Genomic DNA, 26,096 nt, shown 5'->3' with positions numbered 1-26,096 from the left:
TGAACTTAACAGTAAACTTTAATTTTATTTTTTTTATTTTTTTTTTTCTTCTTCCATCTTGGATTGTTTTGACACGTGTAAAGCTCCGATTTAGAATACGATAGTCATTGCAGTAATAGTTTAGTAGCTTATTTTATAAACTCTGTAAATACTGCTTGTGTGTGGTTTTTGACCTCAAAATTCAGATCACAGTTCTTGTCTCAATATTTCTTTTATAAGGATGTCTATTTTCATTCAGGTAAACTGGATCAAATTATGAAAAGTATGAAAAAAAATTGTAATTGAGACAATTGTTCATTATTTGCTACAGTTTACCTTGAAAAGCTGATATCAGAATATGTACAATGTTACTGCATTATCCATTGTTTTTGTCTGTTTTTTTTGCTGTCTCAGGAACTGATACAAAATGCAGAAGATGCTGGTGCCACAGAGGTTAGGTTTTTGTATGATGAAACTCAGTATGGAACAGAAACTTTATGGTCAAAGGACATGGCACAGTACCAGGGTAAATATAATGGGTTTTATTAATTTTGGATGTTATTCTTCAGTATGTGTGTGGTTATGTGTTTGGAGATGACCATTTAGGGATTACTATTTCCACTTTACTAGGAGCAAACTTTGTCTGTTCTAGTGGTGGTAGTTCTTTTCCAAAGCCAGAGTTCAGTATTGAAGGCCTGACACTGACTTCTTTCAGGTTGTCAATATCAGTTTTCCAGCTGCTTCCAGTTAATGTTTGAGAAAGAACAAAGCAGAACATGAAAGCTAAGTTACTTCTCCCAGGGTGATTCTGTATCCTGTGGTTTATTTCCCAGAGTTTTCTCGGTATCACAGGATATAAGAAAGGATTTTTAGAAGAGCAGGTAAACAATATTTAATAAGTAAGACCTAGGATAAAAGAATGTTCGGGGTACTAGACAATAATTTTCATATTTTTTACAGATTAACCTTTACTTTTTGGTAGCTGTCTCTGGCTCTTAATGTAATGATGACCCTGATGACCCTAGCCCCTCACATATTAGTATTCTCCAGGAAGTTCAGTTTTTTTCCTGAATCTTTTATTCTTTCACCCTTATACCATACTTTACTCTGTGTTGCATATTTAGTGCAAATGTAGTTTCTTGTAACTTTAAGGTTTTTACATGATGTGTAGTATCTTTTTTTTTGTGATAGAGGTCAGGTATGTATTAGTTTGCATAATCATCCCAGAAGGGGATTTCAGTGGTGAATGATCCACCACTTCTTTCTTCTAGCTTTTCTTCATTGTTAATCAGCCTCATTATGTCTTCTGGCTTGAATTTGTCTGTATTTCTAGACACAGTTTACTGTTACATCTTGCCATGTGTTCCCTTCCAGTGGAGGTATTAACAGACTGTGATTAATACATCTTTCAATGGTCTTTTTGATAAGCTGAAAAGATTTAATTTAAGCCTTGCACCACAGGACACTGCTTCTCTCATAACTTCTGTTGTTTTCTTCTTTCTGTTCAGTTTTTAAAAATCATTCTTATAAAATGTGGGCACCAGAACTAGATACCACATCAGAATGTAAATCTCTTAAGTACCATATACAGAGATAAATCCATGTTCTTGCTTCTGGTTTTGCTGCTTCTCTATGCCTCCCTTTCATCACCAAGCATAAGTTGATGTCAGCTTGAGTCATAGCTTCCCCATTAAATTTGTGCATGCATACTTTAAAGAATTACTTTCTCAGTTCTGTAAGTTCATTTTCTAGAAATTTTTAATTTGTTAAAATTAAATGCTTTTGTCATCTGTTTAACACTTGCCTATTTATTATAGGGCCAGCATTTTATGCATACAATGATGCAGTTTTCACCCCTGAGGACTGGCATGGTATACAGGAAATAGCAAGAAGCAGGAAAAAAGATGATCCTCTGAAAGTTGGAAGATTTGGAATTGGCTTTAATTCAGTTTATCATATAACAGGTACACTTAGATATTTTAAAATGAAAATGTAGAAGTTTAAAAATGCTTAATTATGTTAGATACTAATCAAATAGTTAATATTTTCTCTGTAGTGAGTGCATTTTTACAATTAGATCCCTGGGTAAGTTTCCTTAAGAATCATGCATGTTTTTTTAGAACTCTATAAGGTATTCTTTGGATTCTGAAAGTTTTGGAGGAGACTTCATTCGTCTACTAACATCATTATGTACGTAGTCACTTATACTGAAATAACATTACAGTGTACTGTTATTTCAGTTATGCATTGCTGTTTATATTACAGAGGACCATAATATAGGGTAGAAATTCAAGTAAAAGTGTAGAATTTTAGACCAGACCAAAACATTTATGCAGATTTTTTGTACAATAAGTAGTGATTTTATTTTATGCTAGAAAGGATATTTCACAATAGAGATATGTGCACATTTATACTTGATAGTACATACTATTTCACAAGCTGGCAATATTCAGTCTCAAAACATTATTCTGGAAAAATGTTTTACTGCTGTACAGAAGAAGCATATAGTATAAATAGGGCTTACAGTCTACATGGTAATTATAATAATTGAATATAAGAAGCAAATTGTGGCTGAAATACCATTTTAAAATTGTCAAGTGAGTTTGTAAAACACAGAATGCTTTTTTGCAGTATTTTACCTAGTAGAGGATGATTAAAAGCCTGGTTAATAGACTTGCTCAGTGGTCTGTTAATTTTGGGAATTTCTGCTTTTAAATATACAAGATTTACTGATTGCAGACCCTAAAAACCTCCGAAGTATAAACATAATAGACAACATCTTTAATAAATTATTGTTTCTCTCCAATGTATTGGAAAGATATTGAAAAACATGTGTTTTTTGTTGCTCAGTGTTTGCTGAAATTCAAATAGTTGAATTAATTTTTACATATTTAATTGCAAAATAAGTGTATGCTTGTTTCTTTTTGTCAGTAAGCACTGAATTATATGTTAGCAGAATTACAGAGTCATCTAGATTTGGAAAAGACCATTAAGAACATTGAAACCAACCATAAAGTGAACAGTGCCAAGTTCACCACAAACTGTGTCCCCAAGTACTACATCTACACATTTTTTAAATACCTCTAGGGATAGTGACTCAGCCACTTCCCTGGATATACTGGCTTCATCTCAGTTTTATAACATTTGTTTTTCTTGCCCTTTTGAACTCAGTTACTTTTAATTGTCTTTGGTTGGTTTAGGATTATTAATAGCTGTTCTTTATGTACACAGATGTCCCAAGTATTTTCAGTGGTGACCAGATTGGAATGCTTGATCCCCATCAAACACTTTTTGGACCTCATGAATCAGGCCAGTGCTGGAATCTAAAAGAAGATAGCAAGGAAATCAATGAACTGACAGACCAGTTTGCACCCTTCATTGGCGTATTTGGTAGCACAAAGGAAACCTTTAAGAATGGGAACTTTCCTGGTACCTTTTTCCGTTTCCCACTTCGTCTGCAGCCTTCCCAGCTGAGCAGCAATGTTTATGACAAGCAGAAGGTTTTGGAGCTCTTTGAATCCTTCAGAGCAGATGCAGATACGGTGCTGCTCTTCTTGAAGAGTGTTCAGGATGTTTCATTGCATGTCAGGGAAGCTGATGGAACTGAGAGGCTGATTTTTAGAGTAACTGCTAGTGAGAACAAAGCCTTGAAACATGAAAGACCCAATTCTATAAAAATTTTAGGTACTGCAATAAATCAGTATTGTAAGGGAGTTCCCAGCAATAGCGTAACATGTGTGACATACCATGTCAATATAGTTGTAGAAGATGAGAATGTTAAGGATGCACAGAAAACCTCTTGGTTAGTATGTAATTGTGTAGGTGGTCGAGGAATGTGTACTGAACTGGATGGTTTAGCTGATGACTTGAAATTTGTTCCTACTATTGGAATAGCCATGTCTTTATCAACTAATGGGGAGGAAAAAGGAGCTGAAGCGGATTTTTCAGGAAGAGCATTTTGTTTTCTGCCTTTGCCTCCAGGTGAAGAAAGCAAAACTGGACTACCAGTTCATGTTAGTGGCTTCTTTGGTCTCACAGACAATAGGAGGAGTATCAAGTGGCGAGAGCTGGATCAATGGAGAGATCCAGCAGCTTTGTGGAATGATCTTCTTGTGGTGAATGTAGTGCCAAAGGCATACACCACCCTTATTTTGGAGGCTATCAAACGAATGGAGACGGAGAAGAATTCAGATTTTCCGTTGTCAGCTGAAAGAATATATAGGTTATGGCCTGATGAGAACAAAATCAGGGTTCCCTGGAAACCAATCATAGTACCTCTCTTTAAGGAGCTGTTCCAGCATACAGTTATTTACTCAGTGAGTAATCAGTGGATAAAGGTGGAACAGGTGCATTTTTCTGAAATGGATGAGAGTTTGGAGTATACACAGTCTGTTCTCAACTACCTCCAGAATTCAGGGAAGCAGATTGCCAAGGTACCAGCAAATATTGCTAGTGCAGTGCATCTTACGATTTCTACTTCTAAAGCTGTGAAAAAAGTGACTCCTGCTGTAGTACGGCAAGTACTGAGGAAATCTGGCCACAGTGGACCTGCTGAAGAAAAGCTTCGTCTTTTAGAATTTGTCCTTTCTGATGGAGTCTACAGTGAACTGATTGGATTGGAGCTTTTGCCATTACAGAATGGAAGTTTTATTCCCTTTTCCTCATCTGTGTCAGAACAGGATGTAGTTTACATAACCTCAGAAGAATATCCCAGGTATACTTAACATTTAAATACTTTTTTTTTTTTTTTTTTTTTTTTTTTTTTTTTTTTTGTAGTTTGCATGTCAAAACAGAGCTTTAGACTGTTCACTTATCAGCAGCCTGTAATGAAATGATGCATAGATAGAACCTGGTTTCTTGAATGTATTTGTGCCCATATGTTTCATTTGAAAAGTTTGATGTCTACTTGCCATTATAACTTTTCAAGAATCATGTGATCTAGGCCTCAGGGGAATACCTCCAGGTATATTTCAAATTAGCTTTTTTTTCTGGGAATTATAAATTGGAGGAGGTTAGAAACATGCATACTAGAAAGTACATTAAATTAGGTAATGATAAAGGGTTTTATTAAACTTAAAGCTTGAGATTACTTCAGGTGCCTTTTTTTTTTTTCCTTTGACACAGCACTCTTACTTTTAATGAAGATTTTAGTACCAAACACTTATTGGTTTCAGGAAATAAGCAGATAGTACTGTGGAAAGAAATGGGCTTGTCTTCTATGTCTGCTCTCCCTTTGTTCTTTCCACTCTCTCTCCAATTAATTTTTTTAACTTGCTTATTTCTCATTTCCATCAATGTTCCAATTTGGTTCCCATTTCATCTGCCAAAAATGCTTGCACTGGGGAGGGGATTGGAAAGAACAGGCCAGCTGGAATTAATTGCCCTTGGGGTCACTGGGGGAAAGCATGACTACCCCTTTTTATGTATCTACAGGATTATGCATCTGTGAAAGTTTGTTAAATCTGAATCCTTCTCCAAATAATCTTTTAAGAGGCACCGCTTGAAGTCACTCAGACACAGAAGATGCATACCTGGAGCTGTTCCTTCTGATGAAGTGTTACTCATACATATTTTCACAACCCCCTCTCCTTCTCCTTATCCTCAGAGTTCCACTAATTTACAGATTCTCTGCTTGAGAGAATATGACATTTGGTGTGTACTTTGCTGCTTTTGCTGCCCTAGGGACTGTTTATAAGGGAAGTAGAGGTGGCTTGGTTGGAGTGTGCTAATATAGATATTATTAAGGTAAAAAGTGCTCCAAGTAAGGTCTGTATGTAAATTGTGATTTAAATATATATATATATATATAAACAACACATCTTCATGTGAAGCAGTTGGATACAAGCAATTGGTCATCCATACTGCTTAAGGGAAGTTTGCTTTTTTCAAATCTGTTGCTGTTTTATTATATTCTAAACCCATGATCTTTCTTCTAAACATTTCATGTTACTTATTAGATTAACACTACTCAGAGCCTTTGTTTCTAGTGGCTTTTAAAACATGATAAGTAAAAAAATTCTTTAGCATCAGTGGTGAGATGATTTATCTTTTGTTTTTCTTTAATTTTGTTTCTTCGTCCAGTAGTTAAGCCAGTATAGTAATACAGAAAACATTCCCATAATGAGACTAACAAATTTTTCTTACAGCCCTGTTTTAGAGTAGTCATAAGATACTTTTTTTGGAACTTAATGATACCACTACACCTTACTCAGTTTGTGTTCCATTGTTAATGAACTTAATTTGGTTAGTCTTGTAAAGCTGATATGAAAGCATTTTATACTAGGCATAAATCTACCTCCTAGCTATGATAATACAGAAATTTGAAATAGTAATGCTCTATTTGCCTCTGCTCTTGCCTACAGTAATTATTTTTAATTCTGATGTTATAAATATGATAAATGACTAATGCCTTAAGTTTTAGAACACTAACTTTGTCTCTTTGCTTATTCAAATTTGGATCCTGCTTAAAAAGCTGTGGAAGATTGTGAAAGAACAAGAAAGATCCTGTTCTATGTTTATGATGTCAGATTTAAACTGAAGAGTTTTTTTTTCCAGGAAGACCAAGGACCTAAAATACTCATGAATTTAAATGCTATCATAAAGGAAGAGCAGGGAAAGGCAGTATGAAATGCTTGGCTACAATAATCTTAACTTCTGACTGCAGATCTTTTGTAATCCACAGATCTGTGTGAAATCCTTGAGTTGCATGTTCTATTTTTTGTATGCTTTCAAGTAGGATCTTTAAGAGACATAGGATAGTAGGTGCTATTTTACAGTTTTTTTTGTTTGTTTGTTTCTTTCTTTCTTTTTTTAGAGTGCAAACAGATGAGACTTTTCTAATCTGAGTTTTTCTATCAAGAGAAAACTTGCTTAGACTGACTTTGCAAAGGAATAGTAGCTTAAAGAATTGGTTTCTAAGAACTTGATGCTTCTAAATGTGTTATCTTTACATTTATAAGAAAATGTCCACTGAAAGCCCAATTCAGCATATGTAAGCAATTACTTTTCATGTGAATAAATTGCCATGTTGGTAGTCTATGTGCAGCAACATAAATAAATCACGTGCTTTACTAAAGTGTATTTTGGGTTTTTTTTTTGTTTGTTTTATGATGTGCTTAGGTCCCTCTTTCCTGGCCTAGAAGGAAGGTTACTTTCTGATGACTTGAAGCCTGAGATTCTAGCTGCTTTGAAAGAAGCTGCCAGAAGCCGAGGTAATTTACATCTTCTGAATTTTCATATAGTGAAAGAGATTGATATTGGTTGAACAGACTAGTTCTAAGCCCAAGTTTAAAACAACATATGTTTTAAAATGGAGTTCACATAAATAAGTTGGTCATCTAAAAATATTTAAGATAAATTATGTTGTTTGAATTTGAAATTGCACAAATGGAGATTATAAGTTAACAAAAAAGCAAAAGCGAAGGGAAAAATGATGAAAAATTATCATGAAAGGATATTCAGTGTTCAATAATTTTGTGCAAATAGTATTCCTCCACTTAAGAAAGCCTGAATTCTATTTTGCATTTGTAGTACTTGCATATTCAAAATGGTTTTGGTATTGTGTAGCATCACTTATCTCACAATCACAAGTGATTACATCAGTGCATTTTTTAAAAGCCAGATGAAACTTGCTTAAGCATCTAGCCTCAAGCATGCTCTGTTCCCTGAGGTTTTAATCCAAAGTTAATGGCTGTCAGTGTGGACCTAGTGAAATATTTCAGTTTTGATCAGCAGGCCTGTTGAAGAAGTTTGCTTCATCTATAGACGAGATGGTTCTATTGTTTACTGCGTTCACGTTTTTTTACTTCTTTTTCTACTCAGAGTTTGATATTTATCTTTCCAACTCTGTGTTCCATTATGCAAATGTTTGGTAAATTTGAAGTCTGAGTCTCAGAAGTCATCTCCTGGAAACACAATTTGCAAACAAATCACTCTTCAGATTATTGTTAAGTAGTGTGAGTATATGGTGAGACATTTTACTTCTTCATGTCAAGAAAATGTTCTTTTCAGAAAAGGATCCTTGTCTCTGCTAAGAAATTGATCCTTAAAAAAAAATAACTTTTTTAGACTGAAGATACTAGAACCAGACATGAAATATTATAAGCAGCTGTCTTAATTTGCTTTTTTGATGCCTTTTGTCATAGTCTTCAGTCATTCAGTTGCAGTTTCTATTTCTTCAGTCAGACTTCTAACTTTTATTCCACTTCAATCCTTTATACGTACTCTGTTTATTATTCTTCTTGTTCAGTTGGAAACCTACTACTTTCTCCATGATTTGGTCACTGCTTCATTATAAAAAACAGAAATTAAAGGTAATTCTGAGGCTAAGATTATATTTTTAATGTATGGCAAAACATCTATAAAAAAGATTGGAAGAATTAGGATTGACTTATTTCATAGAGTAAACAGCATAAATATTTAAAGTAATATCTGTTGTACAGGAGGTAGATAATCAGTGCTGGGGCTTTTATTGAATATGACCATCAGCAAGTCTGAATCTACTATAAAGCAAAACTTTGTTCTAAAAACCAAAATTGTAAAAGCCTTATGGGTATATTATATGATGGGTGTTGTGTCTGATGTTGCAGTAGAATTTGCTTGCTTTAAAGTTTTTATTATTGATTTCTTATCACTGTTAATTTATTTTGTTTTCATATAGAATATAAGCTGTTGAAAGTAGTGGATACTTTAAATTGTGCATCCCAACAGTGATTATTCTTAATCTAGAATAGAGACATAAGGAACTACTGTTTACCCTTGTAGGAACTGCTGAGACTTTAAAAAAAAAACCAACCAAAATATATAGAGATCAAGAAAGCCACAGTGAGATTAGATAGATGAAATATGGTAATGAAGACAGGAATGCCCCTTCCTTGTGATGATGCCTTCAATTGACTTTTGAGATATAGTGTCCTAGACAATTTCTTCCAAGTGTATGTCACAAATCAGTCCAAAACTATACTTAAATTAAAAACCAGAGCAAAACAACCAAAACTAAATACAGACTTGACAGACTATGTGCTTGAATCCATCTTAATCAGAAAAAGCAGAGGTGACTGAAGTGAATTGCTTTATAGGGATTGCTCTATATTCATAAAGCAATCCCCTGGCTGAGTTCTTCTAGGACATTTCTTCCATTCCAGGTTTGGTGCCTGAGTTGCAACAAAGTCTGTCTTGTCTTTTTAGTTCCTGGGAAGATTTTTGGTCACATTTATGGTCTTGCTTCTGTCTCCTTCTTCCAGCAGTTTCTTTGAATGACACTTTTTAGGGACTTGCTCTTGGCTGGTAATATGAGTCTCATTGATTAAAAGAACATTTTTTGCAAGTTAATATTACAATTATAATTCTACATCTTCTAGAAATGCCTAAGGGCTTTTAGATAATCCTTTGCACAATTTTGCCTGATTCTATTTCTGTCTCTTCTTAAAGTTACTCTTCATTCGAAAATTTTGCATAACTGTAAAGTGCAGCTGCAATAACAAAAAAGTTTTGTTATATAAATAATACTTATGAGAGGGGGTTTTGGCAGGTTTTGAAGTCTTACCTGACAATAATTTTACTTGTATAACTGTAGAAATTATATTGGAGAGATTCCTAAAGCTGCTGCAGAAAGAGAAAATTTCTTGTATTATTTCTTTGAGAAAATGAGATACCATTCTTTATTGTGTTCTACAAAGACAAGTACATCTTATTTTTCCTCTCCTAAAATGTGTAATGTATTTTTCTAATTAAAAACTGTTTCTATATTTAGTGTCATAATTTGTAACTCGCAAGCTGTTTTCTAAAAATGGATTTGATTGTATTCTAGCCCAACAGCTTCTCTGGGGATTTTCAGGTATGATTATTAACCAAAGGTGTACTGGTTTGGATTGAAGCTTAATATCTGTGTGAGTTTGGTCATTACCTATTCTCATTACCTCAGCTTTCTCGTAAACCAGCATCTCCAAATAGAGCTGCCAAAAGATAGCTACTAGGGGTAATTATGAACTTAGTTTAAATACAGCTGAGGGAAATGAATATTGATGAAGAAAACTTTTCAGTTAGGTTATACAGAAACTATTTTTTCATTGGTGTGTTTACATATTTTGTAATAAATTCCCATTCAGGGAGATTTCCAGTATTTTAAAATTATACTTTTTGAAAAGAGTATTTCTAAAGATCTATGCTCAAATAATGTATTGGAGCTTAGGTTTTAAGTAAATTCTTGTCTTTTTGGCCCAAGTGTTTTCCACTTTCATAAGGCTATGTGTTTACCTGTGTTTTCTGTTCAACAGAATTAAGAGAATCCAGAGCTCTCTAGGCATGAAGTGAAAGGAAAACATGCAGAAGGTTATTACACTTCTGATTTCCATCAGGGCAGGGAGAGTAGATAATATCTTTAATTGGGCTGCTGCTTATAAGGAAATAGCAGTGCTATCTTGATGGAAGAAATACCTGAAATGCAAATAGATATCTTTCTTCCACTTCTGTTATTGGTGTTGATGTCATTGGGAAGTAGTGTCATTTTTATATTCTGTGCTGGTTTTTTACCCTCAGAGATTCCGTAAGTTTTAAGTATAAGCTGTCTTGATGATAATTAAGATGAGGGTTTTCTCCATAAAAATAAAGCCATACATATCTAAATTGAGTTTCAGCACTTCTGGCACAACCAAGTTTTGTTGCTTGTCAGTTTTAGTGTAAGAACATCTGCACCTGGGCTTCTCTATATCTAGTCCTTCAAATCTATTTGAATCTGCAGTTACAGACAAACAAACAGTGGGTTAGATTCTTACTTACTGCTAGCCAAAGAAGTAAAGAATTAACTAAGTAAATTTAGCTTATTAAACAAATAAACTAAACCAATACATTTGAAACTTCTACTTTGTAAATCCATAGTTGCTGTGTATGCCTGAGAACTCTTGTGTCAAACTAACAATTGCGATAACATAATTATCAGTTTCAGTTTGTTTTGTATTTTTATACTAATATGAATGTATTCACTTTTAATTAACTCCTAAAAGCAGTGGAAGCTGGTATCCCCAGTTCTTTTAACAAACATTTTTCTCCCCTCCAGAAAATATAAAGGCAGGGCACAAGTTAGATTTTAATTTTTTTTTCTCTCCCCCCCCTCAAAAAAACCCCAGCCCAACACTGAAGTATTTTCTTGTGTAACTCTTCTTTTTGATGTTCATGGCTTTGCTCTTTTCCTGTAATTTCAGGAAGGCCATGCACTCAGTTGCAGCTTCTGAACCCAGAAAGATTTGCTCGGCTCATTAAAGAAGTTATGAATAACGTGTGGCCTGGCAGAGACATGGTGGTACAGTGGTATCCAGGTTTGGAAGACAAAAATCACCCATCAGTTTCCTGGCTTAAGATGGTCTGGAAGAACCTATATATACATTTTTCTGATGACCTGAGTGTGTTTGATGACATGCCACTTATCCCCAAGACACTGCTGGAGGAAAACCCAACATCAGTGGAACTGGTGAGATTTAGGAATCCATCGCCCATCATTCTAGAAGATGAATCTGAGACTCAGCTCCCAGAATACTTAGCTGATATTATTCATCAGGTTGGAGGAGTTGTACTTAAGAAGCTGGATATTTCTATCCAACATCCACTTATAAAGAAATACGTGCATCCACCACTACCAAGTGCTGTTTTACAAATAATGGAAAAAATGTCCTTACAGAAACTATGCAGTCAGGTTGCATCCCTCCCAGCAACACATAAAGATGCTCTTAGGGCATTCTTAGCTAGTTTAACTGATGCAAGTGAAAAAGAGAAAAGAATTATTCAGGAATTGCTAATTTTTAAAAAAATTGAAAACTCATCTGAAAATGTCACTGTTTTTAGTGGGCTAAAAGGTAGTAAGGTATTACACCACACTGCCAAAATTCCTCCTGGTCTAAGATTTTCTGTTCCAATAATTGATGGCAGTGATGAAGCTACAATTCGCTTAGCTAACTTGCTAAAAATAGAACAATTAAAGAGCACAGATTGCTTGAAGTTTGTTATAGAAGATATTAGAGGTGATTTTTATTCATACGACGAAACAACGCAGATAATGCAATGGGTTCTTGAAAACCTGACTTTTCTGAAAAATGAGAATACAGATGTGATAGATTGGCTGGCATCGTTAAAGTTTATTAAGATTTCGCAGGAAATGATAATGTCAGCAAAGGAACTCTTTGATCCTGAGGTGGAAGTTCTGCAAAATTTGTTTTATACTGAAGAGGAAATTTGCTTCCCACCAGCTATTTTTACATCTTCAGATATTCTTCATTCTCTGAGACAAATAGGCTTAAAAAATGAGGCTGATCTTGAGGAAAGTGATATTATGAGAGTGGCAAATAAAATTGAAAGTTTGCATGCTAACTCCAACACCAATCATGATTTACTCTTAAGAAAAGCTAGAACTCTTTTGATGATTTTGAATAAAAACCATACACTGCTTCACTCATCTGAAACAAAAGCTGTGCTGAAAAAAATAAAATGGATTCCTGTATGTAAGGAAAGACCTCCAAATTACCCAGGTTCCTTAGTTTGGAAAGGAGATCAATGTAATCTGTGTTCGCCACCAGAAATGTGTGATGTATCTCATGCAATTTTAGTTGGTTCCTCAGTTCCTCTTATTGAAAATGCACTGCTGGATACACAAAAAGCACTTGGCATCCCCACCAAGCCCAGCATAAAAGCAGTCTTAAAGCATTTCAAGGTGGTGGTTGATTGGCACAGTTCTAAAACCTTCAGTGATGAGGACTATTACCAGTTTCAGCATATCTTGCTTGAGATCTATGGATTTATGCACGATCATCTAGACGAAGGCAAAGAAGCTTTTAAAGCACTGAAATTTCCTTGGGTTTGGACAGGCAAAACATTTTGTTCCCTCACACAAGCAGTAATAAAGTCAATACCTGATCTTGATCTCCAGCCTTATCTACATTATGTGCCAAAAACTATGGCAAAGTTCCACCAGTTGTTTAAATCTTGTGGTTCAATTGAGGAGTTAACACCAGACCATGTTTCTATGGTCATTCAGAAAATATATCTAAAAAGTGAGCAGTCTCTCTCAGAACAAGAGAGTAAACAAAATCTGCACATAATGCTGAACATCATAAGATGGCTGTACAGCAATCAGATTCCTGCAAGCCTGCAAACACCCATGCCACTATACAGTGGTAAACTTCCATATAAACTAGCAATGAGGCCAATTCATGAGTGCTGTTACTGTGATATCAAAGTTGATGACTTAAATGATTTGCTTGAAGATTCTGTTGAACCAATAATTTTGGTGCATGAAGACATACCTATGAAAACAGCTGAGTGGTTAAATGTCCCATGCCTTAGCACAAGATTGATTAATCCAGAAAATATGGGGTTTGAGCAGTCCGGGCAAAGAGAACCTCTGACTGTAAGAATTAAAAATATTTTGGAAGAATACCCTTCCATTTCAGATATCTTTAAAGAGCTTCTTCAAAATGCTGATGATGCTAATGCGACGGAATGCAATTTCCTGATTGACATGAGAAGAAACATGGATATAAGAGAGAATCTTTTGGATCCAGGAATGGCAGCATGTCATGGTCCAGCTTTGTGGTCATTCAATAATTCTGAATTTTCTGACTCTGATTTCCTAAATATAACCCGATTAGGAGAGTCTTTAAAAAGGAGTGAAGTTGACAAAGTAGGAAAATTTGGCCTGGGATTTAATTCTGTGTATCATATCACTGATGTTCCTATTATTTTGAGCCGGGAATTCATGATTATGTTTGATCCAAATGTTAACCATATCAGTAAGCATATTAGAGATAAATCGAACCCTGGGATCAAAATCAACTGGAGTAAACAACAGAAGAGACTGCGAAAATTTCCCAATCAGTTTAAGCCTTTTATAGGAGTTTTTGGTTGCCAGCTACCACTGACTGTAGAATCTCCATACAGCTACAAAGGAACGCTGTTCAGGCTGTCCTTTAGAACTCAGCAGGAAGCTAAAGTGAGTGAAGTCAGCAGTGCATGTTACAACACAGCAGACATTTACTCTCTTGTGGATGAATTTAGCATTTGTGGTCATAGACTGATAATATTTGCTCAGAGTGTGAATTCCATGGTTTTGAAATACTTGAAAATTGAGGCAGAAGATCCTGGGGTGGCACAAGATGTTGTCACTATAAAAAAAAATCTGTGTTCTTCCAAAGCCTTGACTGCACCAAATGTAAGTGTTTTGAAGGAAGCTGCCAAACTCATGAAGATTTGCAGCAGCAGTAATAAAAAGCTTCCAACTGAAACCCCAAAGTCCTCATGTATCTTACAGATAGTAGTGGAAGAATTCCACCATGTATTCAGGCGGATTGCTGATTTACAGTCTCCACTTTTCAGAGGTGCAGAAGATGATCCAGCTTCTTTCTTTGAAATGGCTAAATCGGGACAGGTTAAAAGATCAGCTGATGAATTGCCACAGAAAACTGTAGATTCAACAACATGGCTTATATGTTCTTGCATGGACACTGGAGATGCTTTAAAATTTTCGTTACATGAAAGTGGTCGAAGATTAGGTCTTGTTCCCTGTGGTGGAGTAGGAGTGTTGCTGTCTGAGACTCAGGATCAAAAGTGGATTGTGAAACCTAATTGCAACAACATAGGTGAAGTATACTGCTATTTACCTCTGCGAATAAAAACAGGCTTACCTCTTCATATAAATGGCTGCTTTGCAGTTACTTCAAATCGGAAAGAAATCTGGAAAACAGACACAAAAGGAAGATGGAACTCAGTATTCATGAGGAATGTTATTGTAAAAGCCTACATAGAAGCACTTTGTGTTCTACGTGACATGGCAATCAATGGTGAGCTAGTTGACTACAGTTACTGTGCAGTGTGGCCAGATCCTGATGCAGTTCATGATGATTTTTCTGTTATTTGTCAAGGGTTTTATGAAGACATAGCTCATATGAAAAGCAAAGAAGGGATCAAAGTGTTTTCTGATGGTTTCTCTTGGGTTTCCATGAAGAATGTAAGGTTTTTAGATGACTCTATACTGAAACGACCAGATGTTGGACCATCAGCCTTCAAGATCTTTCTGAAGTACCTTAAGAAAACAGGTTCGAAAAATCTGTGTGCTGTAGATCTCCCATCTTGGGTAAAGACAGGATTTGAAGAAGCAGGATGCAAATGCATCTTATTGGAGAACACTTTCTCTGAGAAACAGTTCTTTTCTGAGGTTTTTTTCCCCAATATTCAGGAGATTGATGCTGAGCTACGTGATCCTTTGATGCGTTATGTTCTCAATGAAAAAGTTGAGGAGTTCTTGGGAATTCTTCGTGTTACTCCATGTATTCCCTGTTCATTGGGTGGACATCCATTAGTCACACCATCAAGACTGATCCATCCTGAAGGAAGAGTAGCAAAGTTATATGATGCTGAAGATGGAAGATTTCCTTATGGCACTACTCAGGATTATCTTAACCCAGTTATTTTGGTTAAACTTGTTCAGTTGGGAATGGCTAAAGATGATATTTTATGGGAAGATCTGATTGAACGTGCAGAGTCAGTAGCTGAAGTTAACAAGATTGATCATGCTGCAGCTTGTCTCAGAAGCAGTATTATATTGAGTCTTATTGATGAGAAACTAAAATCTAGGGACCCTAGAGCAAAAGAATTTGCTGCAAAATGTCAGACTATCCCTTTCCTTCCTTTCCTTAGCAAACCAGCTGGTTTCTCACTGCACTGGAAAGGCAGTGATTTTCAGCCTGAAGAAATGTTTTCAGCAACTGATCTTTTTACTGCTGATTATCAAGATATAGTTTGCCTAATGCAACCAATTCTCAATGAAAATTCCCACTCCTTTAAAGGTTGTGGTGCCTTGTCATTAGCTGTCAAAGAATTTTTGGGTTTACTGAAGAAACCAGCTGTTAATATGGTCATGAATCAGTTAGAACAAGTTGCAAAATCATTTGATGGAATCACATTATATCAAGAAAATATCACTAATGCATGTTACAAATATCTACATGAAGCAATGTTGCAGAATGAATCAACAAAAGCCATGATTACCGAGCAACTGACAAACTGTAGTTTTATTCTGGTTGAGAATGTGTATGTGGATCCAACGAAAGTGTCTTTTCATTTGAATTTTGAAGCAGCACCCTATCTTTATCAGTTGCCCAATAAGTACAAAAATAGTTTCCGTGAGCTCTTTGAAAGTGTGGGTGTAAGACAAGCTTTTACAGTGGAAGATTTTGCTGTAGTTCTAGAATTAATAAATCAGGAAAGAGGGAACAAACAACTAACAGAAGACAACTTCCAACTTTGCAGGAGAATAGTTAGTGAAGGAATATGGGGCCTCATTAGAGAGAAGAGGCAGGAATTTTGCGAAAAAAAGTATGGTGATATTTTGCTACCCGATACTCATCTTGCACTTCTGCCTGCAAAATCTTTATGTTACAATGACTGTCCGTGGATTAAAGTTAAAGACACAACTGTTAAATACTGTCATGGTGATATTCCAAGAGAAGTTGCAGTAAAGCTTGGAGCGATACCAAAACGCCATAAAGCTTTAGAAAGATATGCATCCAATATCTGTTTTACTCCCCTTGGAACAGAATTTGGCCAGAAAGAAAAATTGACCAGTAGAATTAAAAGCATTCTTAATGCTTACCCTTCAGAAAAAGAAATGCTGAAGGAGCTCCTCCAGAATGCAGATGATGCAAAAGCTACGGAGATCTGTTTTGTGTTTGATCCTAGACAGCATCCAGCTGATAGAATATTTGATGAGAAATGGGCACCACTTCAAGGACCAGCACTGTGCGTTTACAACAATCAGCCTTTCACAGAAGATGATATTCGAGGAATTCAGAATCTTGGAAAAGGTACAAAAGTAGGAAATCCCTGTAAAACTGGGCAATATGGTATAGGCTTCAATTCGGTTTATCACATTACTGATTGTCCTTCTTTCATATCTGGCAATGACATACTTTGCATTTTTGATCCTCACGCTCGGTATGCACCAGGTTCAACATCAACAAGTCCTGGCCGCATGTTTAGAGATTTAGATGCAGATTTCAGAACACAGTTCTCTGATGTACTTGACCTCTATTTAGGAAACCACTTTAAATTGGATAATTGCACCATGTTTAGGTTTCCCCTTCGAAATGGAGAAATGGCAAAAGTATCAGAAATTTCCTCAGTTCCGTGCTCAGATAGAATGGTCCAAAATCTTTTAGACAAGCTGCGTACAGATGGAGCAGAACTCCTGATGTTTTTGAACCACATGGAAAAGATTTCTATTTGTGAGATAGAAAAATCGACAGGAGCACTGAATGTGCTGTATTCTGTGCAAGGCAAAATCACTGATGGAGACAGACTGAAACGAAAGCAATTCCATGCATCTGTAATTGACAGTGTAACTAAGAAAAAGCAGCTAAGTGAAATACCTGTGCAACAGATTACTTACACAATGGATACCGAAGACTCTGAAGGAAATCTTACAACGTGGTTAATTTGTAACAGGTCAGGCTTTTCTGCCATGGAAAAGGTATCCAAAAGTGTGGTTTCAGCCCACAAGAATGAGGACATTACTCTTTTTCCACGTGGTGGGGTAGCAGCTTGTATCACTCATAATTACAAAAAACCCCACAGAGCGTTCTGTTTCTTACCATTGTCTTTAGAAACTGGGTTACCTTTTCATGTGAATGGACACTTCGCTCTGGATTCTGCAAGAAGGAATCTATGGCGTGATGATAATGGTGTTGGAGTAAGAAGTGACTGGAATAGTAGCCTAATGACAGCTCTGATAGCACCAGCCTACGTTGAACTGCTGATTCAGCTGAAGAAACGATATTTTCCAGGCACCGATCCTACCATATCAGTGCTGCAGAACACACCTATTCATGTTGTGAAAGACACTTTGAAAAAATTTCTGTCCTTTTTTCCAGTTAATAGACTTGATATTCAGCCAGACTGGTATTGCTTAGTGAAAGCAGTTTACAGTTGCATGCATGAAGATTTGAAGCGTCTTCTACCTGTTATGCGAGCTCCAAATATTGATGGTTCTGATTTGCATTCTGCTGTTATTATCACATGGGTCAACATGTCCACTGTGAACAAAGGTAGGCCATTCTTTGACAATTTACTACAAGATGAATTGCAGAACCTGAAAAATACAGAATACAACATCACAACGCGGAAGACGGTGGCTGAGAATGTTTACAGGCTCAAGCATTTACTCTTAGAAATTGGATTTAATTTGGTATATAACTGTGATGAAACTGCAAATCTTTACCACTGTTTGGTAGATGCAGATATTCCTGTCACCTACGTGACACCTGCTGATGTCCGGTTATTTTTGATGACATTTTCCTCTCCGGACTCTAATTGCCACATTGGAAAATTACCCTGTCGTCTTCAGCAGACAAATTTGAAACTGTTTCATAGTCTCAAACTTCTTGTTGACTACTGCTTTAAAGATGCAGAAGAAAATGAAATCCAAATCGAGGGCTTGCCACTCCTCCTCACTCTTGACAATGTTTTGCAAACTTTTGATTCAAAGCGACCAAAGTTCTTAACGACATACCATGAGCTGATTCCATCTCGCAAGGATCTCTTTATGAACACATTGTATTTGAGATACAACAATATTCTTCTTAACAGTGAAGTAGCAAAAGTCTTTGATATCACAAGTTTCGCTGAATTGCTGTCATCTGTGTTGCCGAGAGAATATAAAACCAGAAACTGTATGAAATGGAAGGAAAACTTTGCAAGTGAATCTTGGCTTAAAAGTGCCTGGCATTTTATTAGTGAGTCTATAAATATTAAGGAAGAGCAAGAAGATACAGAAGCAAAATTTGATGGTGTTGTCGACACTTTGAAGGACTGGACTTTGCTGCCAGGTGTGAAGTTCACTGTCTCAGCTAATCATCTTGTTGTGCCAGAGTGTGATGTTCTGCTGCCCCTCAGCATTATGCATATAGCTGTTTTTCCAAATGCCCAGAGTGATAAAGTCTTCCATGCTTTGATGAAAACAGGCTGTATTCAGCTGGCATTGACCAAAATTTGCTCTAAAGACAGCGCTTTAGTGCCTTTGTTGTCGGGACGTACAGCCAATATCGATAGTCCTTCAAGCATTCTGAAAGCCATACAATATATGGTACAGACATCAACTTTTCGGACGGAAAAGTTAGCAGAAAGTGACTTTGAGGCTCTCTTAATGTACTTCAATTGCAATTTATGTCATTTGACATCTCAGGAGGACATCAAAATTTTAAAGTCTCTTCCTTGCTATAAATCGATCAGTGGCCGCTACATCAGCATTTCAAAATATGGGACATGTTACGTCCTCACAAAAAGCATCCCCTCAATAGAGGTAGACAGATGGACACAGTCGACCTCATCAGGTTTTCTTGAAGAGAAGGTTCATTTGAAAGATTTGTATACCTTGCTTGGCTGCATCTCCGTGGATGATCTTGAAGTGTACTTGAAACATCTTTTGCCAAAAATTGAAAGTCTGTCTTATGATGCAAAATTAGAACACTTGATCTACTTAAAGAATAGGCTAACTAGCATTGAAGAAAGTTCAGAAATGAAAGAACAGCTGTTTGAAAAGCTTGAAAGCATTTTGATCATTCATGATGCAAGCAACAGATTAAAACCAGCAAAATATTTTTATGACAGGACTGTTAAAGTCTTTGAAGTTATGCTTCCTGAAAAATTCTTTATACCTCAAGACTTCTTTAAGAAACTAGAGCAACTTACAAAACCAAAAAATCAAGCTGCATTCCTTCCGTCGTGGGTAACTTTTCTACGATGTATTGGATTGAAATTCATCATTTCCCAGCAACAATTACTACAGTTTTCGAAGGAGATCAGCATGCGAGCAAATACAGAAAACTGGTCTAAAGAAACACTTCAGAATACTGTCGATGTCCTCCTTCATCACATATTTCAAGAAAGAACTGACCTTCTGTCAGGGAATTTTCTGAAAGAATTGTCATTAATTCCTTTTCTCTGCCCTGAACGAGCTCCAGCAGAATTTGTTAGATTTCACCCTCAGTATCAAGAAGTTAATGGGACACTTCCTCTTATACGATTCAACGGGGCACAGGTGAATCCTAAATTCAAACAGACTGATGTGTTGCAGTTACTGTGGACTTCATGTCCCATTCTGCCAGAGAAAGCAACACCTTTAAGCATCAAAGAACAAGAGGGAAGTAGTCTTGGTGCACAAGAACAACTTGAGCAAGTTTTAACTATGCTGAATGTTAATCTGGACCCTCCCCTTGACAAAGTTATCAATAACTGCAGGAACATATGCAATATAACAACTTTGGATGAGGACATGGTGAAAACTAGGGCCAAGGTCCTAAGAAGCATTTATGAATTTCTTAGTACAGAAAAAAGGGAATTCCGCTTTCAGCTTCGAGGAGTTCCTTTTGTAATGGTAGAAGAAGGTTGGAAGCTCCTTAAGCCTGAAGAGGTGGTAATAAACCTTGAGTATGAATCTGATTTTAAGCCTTATCTTTACAAGCTTCCTTTAGAACTTGGTACTTTCCATCAGTTATTTAAGCATTTGGGTACTGAAGATATCATTTCAACAAAGCAGTATGTTGAAGTTCTAGGTCGCATATTCAAGAACTCAGAAGGAAAGCAATTGGATCCTAATGAAATGCGCACAGTTAAAAGAGTAGTTTCTGGCTTGTTCAAAAGTCTTCAGAATGATTCTGTCAAGGTTAGGAATGACCTTGAGAACATGAGGGATTTTGCCCTGTACCTTCCCAGTCAAGGTGGTAGGTTGGTAAAGTCTAGTATCTTGGTTTTTGATGATGCACCCCACTACAAAAGCAGAATCCAAGGAAACATTGGTGTGCAAATGCTTGTTGATCTTAGCCAGTGTTACTTAGGCAAAGACCATGGATTTCATACTAAACTGATAATGTTATTCCCTCAGAAATTGAGGCCTCGCTTACTTAGCAGTATTCTTGAAGAGCAGTTGGATGAAGAGTCTCCCAAAATTTGTCAGTTTGGAGCATTATGTTCTCTGCAAGGAAGATTACAGTTGCTGTTGTCTTCAGAACAATTCATCACAGGACTCATTAGGATTATGAAGCATGAAAATGACAATGCATTTTTAGCTAATGAAGAAAAAGCAATAAGACTTTGCAAAGCTTTGAGAGAAGGTTTGAAAGTTTCCTGTTTTGAGAAGTTGCAAACAACATTAAGAGTTAAAGGTTTCGCTCCTATTCCCCACAGCAAGAGTGAAACATTTGCTTTCCTGAAGAGATACGGAAATGCAGTAATATTGCTTTATATACAGCATTCTGACAGCAAAGACATAAATTTCCTGTTAGCGTTAGCAATGACTTTAAAATCTGCAACTGACAACCTGATTTCTGATACCTCATATTTAATTGCCATGCTCGGATGTAATGATATCTACCGGATCAGTGAGAAGCTTGACAGCTTAGGAGTGAAGTATGACTCTTCTGAGCCATCAAAACTTGAACTACCAACTCCTGGCACTCCTATACCAGCTGAAATTCACTATACACTTCTCATGGATCCAATGAATGTATTTTATCCTGGTGAATATGTTGGTTACCTTGTTGATGCTGAAGGTGGTGATATATATGGGTCATATCAACCAACTTATACCTATGCAATCATTGTACAAGAAGTAGAAAGAGAAGATGATGAAAGTCCCAGTTTTCTGGGGAAGATTTACCAGATTGATATTGGATATAGTGAATACAAAATAGTGAGCTCTCTTGATTTATACAAATTTTCAAGACCAGAGGAAAGTTCTCAAAGCAGGGATAGCACACCTACCACCCCAACCAGTCCTACGGAATTTCCAGCACATGGACCGAGAATGATTCCACCTCTCTTCACTGGTAGAGAGAGCCACAAAACAGTGTCCTCAAAACATCACTCTCCAAAAAAGTTGAAGTCAAACTCGTTGCCAGAAATATTACGAGAAGTGACATCTGTGATTGAACAGGCTTGGAAGCTTCCAGAGTCTGAAAGAAAAAAGATTATTAGGAGGTTGTATCTTAAATGGCATCCGGATAAAAATGCAGAAAATCTTGATATAGCCAATGAAGTTTTCAAACATTTACAAAATGAGATTAACAGGCTAGAAAAACAAGCCTTTATGGATCAAAATATGGACAGAGCCACGAGAAGACCATTTTCATCTGCTTCTCGATTTCAGTCAGATAAATTTTCCTTTCAGAGATTTTATACTTCATGGAATCAAGAAGCAACAAGCCACAAATCTGAAAGGCAACAGTATAAAGAAAAGGGTCCATCTTCCACGGGGCCATCTTACTCCCAACGCTTTTTTGTCCCACCTACGTTCCGGTCTGTTGGGAACCCCGTTGAGGCACGGCGATGGCTTAGGCAGGCCCGAGCTAACTTCTCAGCTGCAAGAAATGACCTCCATAAAAATGCTAATGAATGGGTATGCTTTAAGTGCTACCTTTCTACTAAACTAGCCCTGATTGCAGCTGACTATGCTGTGAAGGGCAAATCTGACAAAGATGTAAAACCAGCAGCCCTTGCACAAAAAATAGAGGAATACAGTCAGCAGCTTGAAGGCCTTTCAAATGATGTTCAGACATTGGAAGCTTATGGGGTAGATAGCTTAAAAACTAGGTATCCTGACTTACTTCCTTTTCCACAGATTCCCAATGATAGGTTTACTTCAGAAGTTGCCATGAGAGTAATGGAATGTACTGCTTGTATCATAATAAAACTTGAAAACTTTATACAACAAAAAGTCTAAGAGATTTGAAGAGGGCAGGGAACTCTTGTGGCAAGAGCTTAGGTATTTCATGTGATGCAATGCTAATGGGGTCGTGCAGATTACTGAACATCCAAGAGGTTACACGTTGCCAAGCAGTTCAGAAATGTAGTGCACAAAGGTGGATGGTACTGAAGTACTTAGAATTAAGGTTTATTTAAATGGGATTTTTTAAAACTGAGCCTGCTGTGTAAGCAAACTGCAAACCATGAGTATTTTTTAAAATTTGCAGGGAAACTGAGCTGCAAAAATTAACTGTATGTACAATATTGTGATTAATTGGCATATTATTGAACTGCACTTTATATAACCAAAGCTTAGTTTTCTGTTAGATGAAGCCTGTAATTATAACTCCTTGTTAGATTTTCTTTCATTTAATGTAACATTTCAAAACAGTAATGTCAGTTTTCAATGTACAAAAGACTGGACACATAATAAGAAATGGGAGGTGGGATGGAAGTTAAAATAATTTTGGAGGTGTTGCTCCAGAGCATTTCTGTTTTCTTCTGTGTTCTGTGGACATGTGTGTCACTCATAGTATTATACTTATCAGCTGGATCTGATTATAAATCTGCTGCCACATCACATTGTGAACCTTTGAAGGATAGTTTAGTACCTGTGAACTGGTACAGTTATTTTAATGCTGAAAAATGATACTTGATTTAACATGCAACTTCATGTCATGCATTGATTGCATTTACATTATTATGAAATAATTATTTAATTTACTTTTTTTTTTCCTAGAGCCTGTCCACTTTTGTTTAAAGAAAAATGCACGTTGGTGATATAAAATTGTTGAATGTTATTGTATGTTTTTGCTTTTTTTGAACACCAAAACTCAGTTCTCAGATGTCTAATTGTTGAGTTTCTTTTTTCTTCTTTTTTTCCTGAGCGTGTGCCTTTGTGTTTGTACATACCTATATATACTTCCACAAGTAAGCACCCATAATAGTCAAATTTAGTAACCCATTTTTGGTGTACACTGAGCACTGGTTTTTGTTACATGTTTAAAGGTGCTGCAATGTAATGCTCTTATTATTTGGTGTTCACTACAGCCCCAGACAAGTCTGATTTTCAGTTCACACTTTCACTTCTGGTTTGTGATACTTCTGGTAATGTCATGCAATATGTTCAACATAAAGTATTTGTAAAAAAACTAACAAACAAAAACTAAAAAATAATAAAAATAATATAGAAGTACAATGCTAAATGGAAGGATTTTTCATTTTTCTTTGCTGAATCAGCCAAGTTTAACATAAATGCTAAGTATTTTTCCAGTGACATGCTATTACAGTTGTTTAATTGACAGCACAGTGAAACTGTAAATGAACTTGAAGAATACAAAAAAAAAACAAAAAACCCCAGCAATGAGCTTGCAGGGCTGATACAGCTGTTATAGTGTTGTCATCCAAAAATAAAGTCATGTTGAAAGCTTCTTTGGTTTGTCCAAATTAGCAAGTGCTTGTTCTCTTTTGAAAAAAATGTGTAAATGGTAGTGGGAAGAAATTAGATGCTTGGAAAAGTCATAGTTCCTCCGATTGTGAAGCCCTATTATTATTTCTGTTAATAAAATATTAAGTGCCATAATTTTAATAAAGAAAAATGCAAACAAATTTCAGTCTAATGTGTTTTGGTTTTATAAAGCAGTCTAACTCTATTATTTCAAGCTTCCTTGTATATAGGTAAATACACACTATCTTTTAAATTCATTCTAAATAAGTGTACAAATCTTGAAAAACATTTTCTTGTAATGAAAAATGTTTGCAGTTTTCTCAAAAAAATGTACATTTTGCTGATTGATTTTTTTTTCCAATAAATAGTGTGTAAGCAAAACACAAATCCTGGTGTGCCATGAAGTAAATCAGTTCTGTTAATTCTCTGTGTTTTTAAAACAGATTCCTTTGTGGCTCTTGCTTACTTCGTGTATTAAGTCAGATGAATAGTGTTCAGGGTAAGCAAAATACTAACAAAAGGAAACAGTTCTCATTGTTTTTCTGTTTAAATGGAACTAAAACATAAGGTAACATGGAAACAAGGAACAGAAGAGCAACCTGATTACTTTCCCATTTTTAGAAGGAAATGTTTTTTTTTAAGTGCATAACTGTATTTTGTAAGCAACTTATGTTGCCTTCCCAGTATTATGAACCATTAAAATGACATTGCAGAACTGAACTATTTTGTTATGTTTTATTTTGTTTCTTTTGTATATATATTGTTGAGTGCTGACACTGTGAGGAAGAAAATGGTCCAACATTTTGGGAAGCTAATGGTCTGAATTAACTTTAAATATTCAATCAAGGTGAGCAAGAAAACCTGAATCATACAGAAAAATGAATTTATTCTCTTATTCTAGGTTGATCCATCAATCAGTTGCAGTAAAATTGCATATGGCCACAGAGAGACAGGAAAGAGTGGTGTCTCAAATGGAAGCCTCATACTTTCTTTTTTTTATTTGTTTAACTCACTATAATAGCTGGCCTAAATAAAGAGGTTTATGAGACTAGGAAATGATACTGTTATTGAAACTGATTTCATAATTTTAACTTAATCCTTGCTTTAAAATAAACGAACACAGAGACATGTTTAATTCATGCTTCCTTTGGCTTAGCTAGGAGCCTTGGGAAATGAGGAATAATGTATTTGTTCCCACTGGAGAGGGAATCTTAGAACAGTTCATAGAATCATAGAATTGGCTGGGTTGGAAGGGACCTCAGAGATCATCAAGTCCAACCCTTGATCCACTACTGCTGCAGTTACCAGACCATGGCACTGAGTGCCACATCCAGTCTCTTTTTGAGTATCTCCAGGGATGGAGAATCCACCACTTCCATGTTAGTATGTCACAATTCCTTAGCAAGAATCAGCAGGAGTAAATATGGGTATGTACCTTCCACAAAAATACATTTTTAAAGTAATTTTGCACATTGCACAAGTTGACATGAGTGAAAATGTCTTTTCAGACAGGTATCTCCTAGTTATCTTCCACAGGTACCAGCAACATGTCTAGGAAAAGCAGCATCAGTAGTCTTGTTTCCTGGGATTATAGTTGTGAGGTCTGGCAAAGATCAGTGGTACAGGAAACTGATTTAACTGTGTATTACAAGCCTAAGTCTAAGGAACTGTGGTTATACTAAGCCTTGGCAGTTTTGTTACTATTTATCTTCTTGTAGAAGCTTCAAAACCTTCTCTGGGCTTTAGGACCTATTCTAAGAAGTCCTGATCACTTGCCTCAGCAATTAGTGACAAGAAGCAGTTTTTGTGACCCAACTACCAAAAGAAAAATAAGTGTTTTGTTGTATAAGGAAGTGCTGCTTAGCAATATTTCTAATCAAATGATCTTAAAGTT

General features: G+C 36.1%; 1 protein-coding gene across 4 annotated transcripts in view; it reads left to right on the top strand.

The window, feature by feature from the left end:
- SACS (sacsin molecular chaperone) overlaps positions 1-24,922 on the top strand; it is a 59,117-nt gene extending 34,195 nt beyond the window's left edge. For 2 of the 4 annotated variants that reach the window (XM_071735794.1, XM_071735802.1), the window contains 6 exons: positions 394-505; positions 1,797-1,943; positions 3,211-4,693; positions 7,099-7,190; positions 9,788-9,814; positions 11,178-24,922. In XM_071735794.1, coding sequence (XP_071591895.1) covers positions 394-505; positions 1,797-1,943; positions 3,211-4,693; positions 7,099-7,190; positions 9,788-9,814; positions 11,178-22,732 — 13,416 coding nt within the window. In that variant the 3' untranslated portion in view covers positions 22,733-24,922. The remainder of the gene's footprint in view (positions 1-393; positions 506-1,796; positions 1,944-3,210; positions 4,694-7,098; positions 7,191-9,787; positions 9,815-11,177) is intronic. The other 2 variants (XM_071735812.1, XM_071735822.1) reach the window with 1 other exon arrangement.
- The last annotated feature ends 1,174 nt before the right edge of the window (positions 24,923-26,096 follow it).

Source organism: Heliangelus exortis, chromosome 1 (genome assembly GCF_036169615.1).
Source record: "Heliangelus exortis chromosome 1, bHelExo1.hap1, whole genome shotgun sequence".
NCBI lineage: Eukaryota > Metazoa > Chordata > Aves > Apodiformes > Trochilidae > Heliangelus > Heliangelus exortis.
This window is presented reverse-complemented; position numbering and strand designations above follow the sequence as displayed.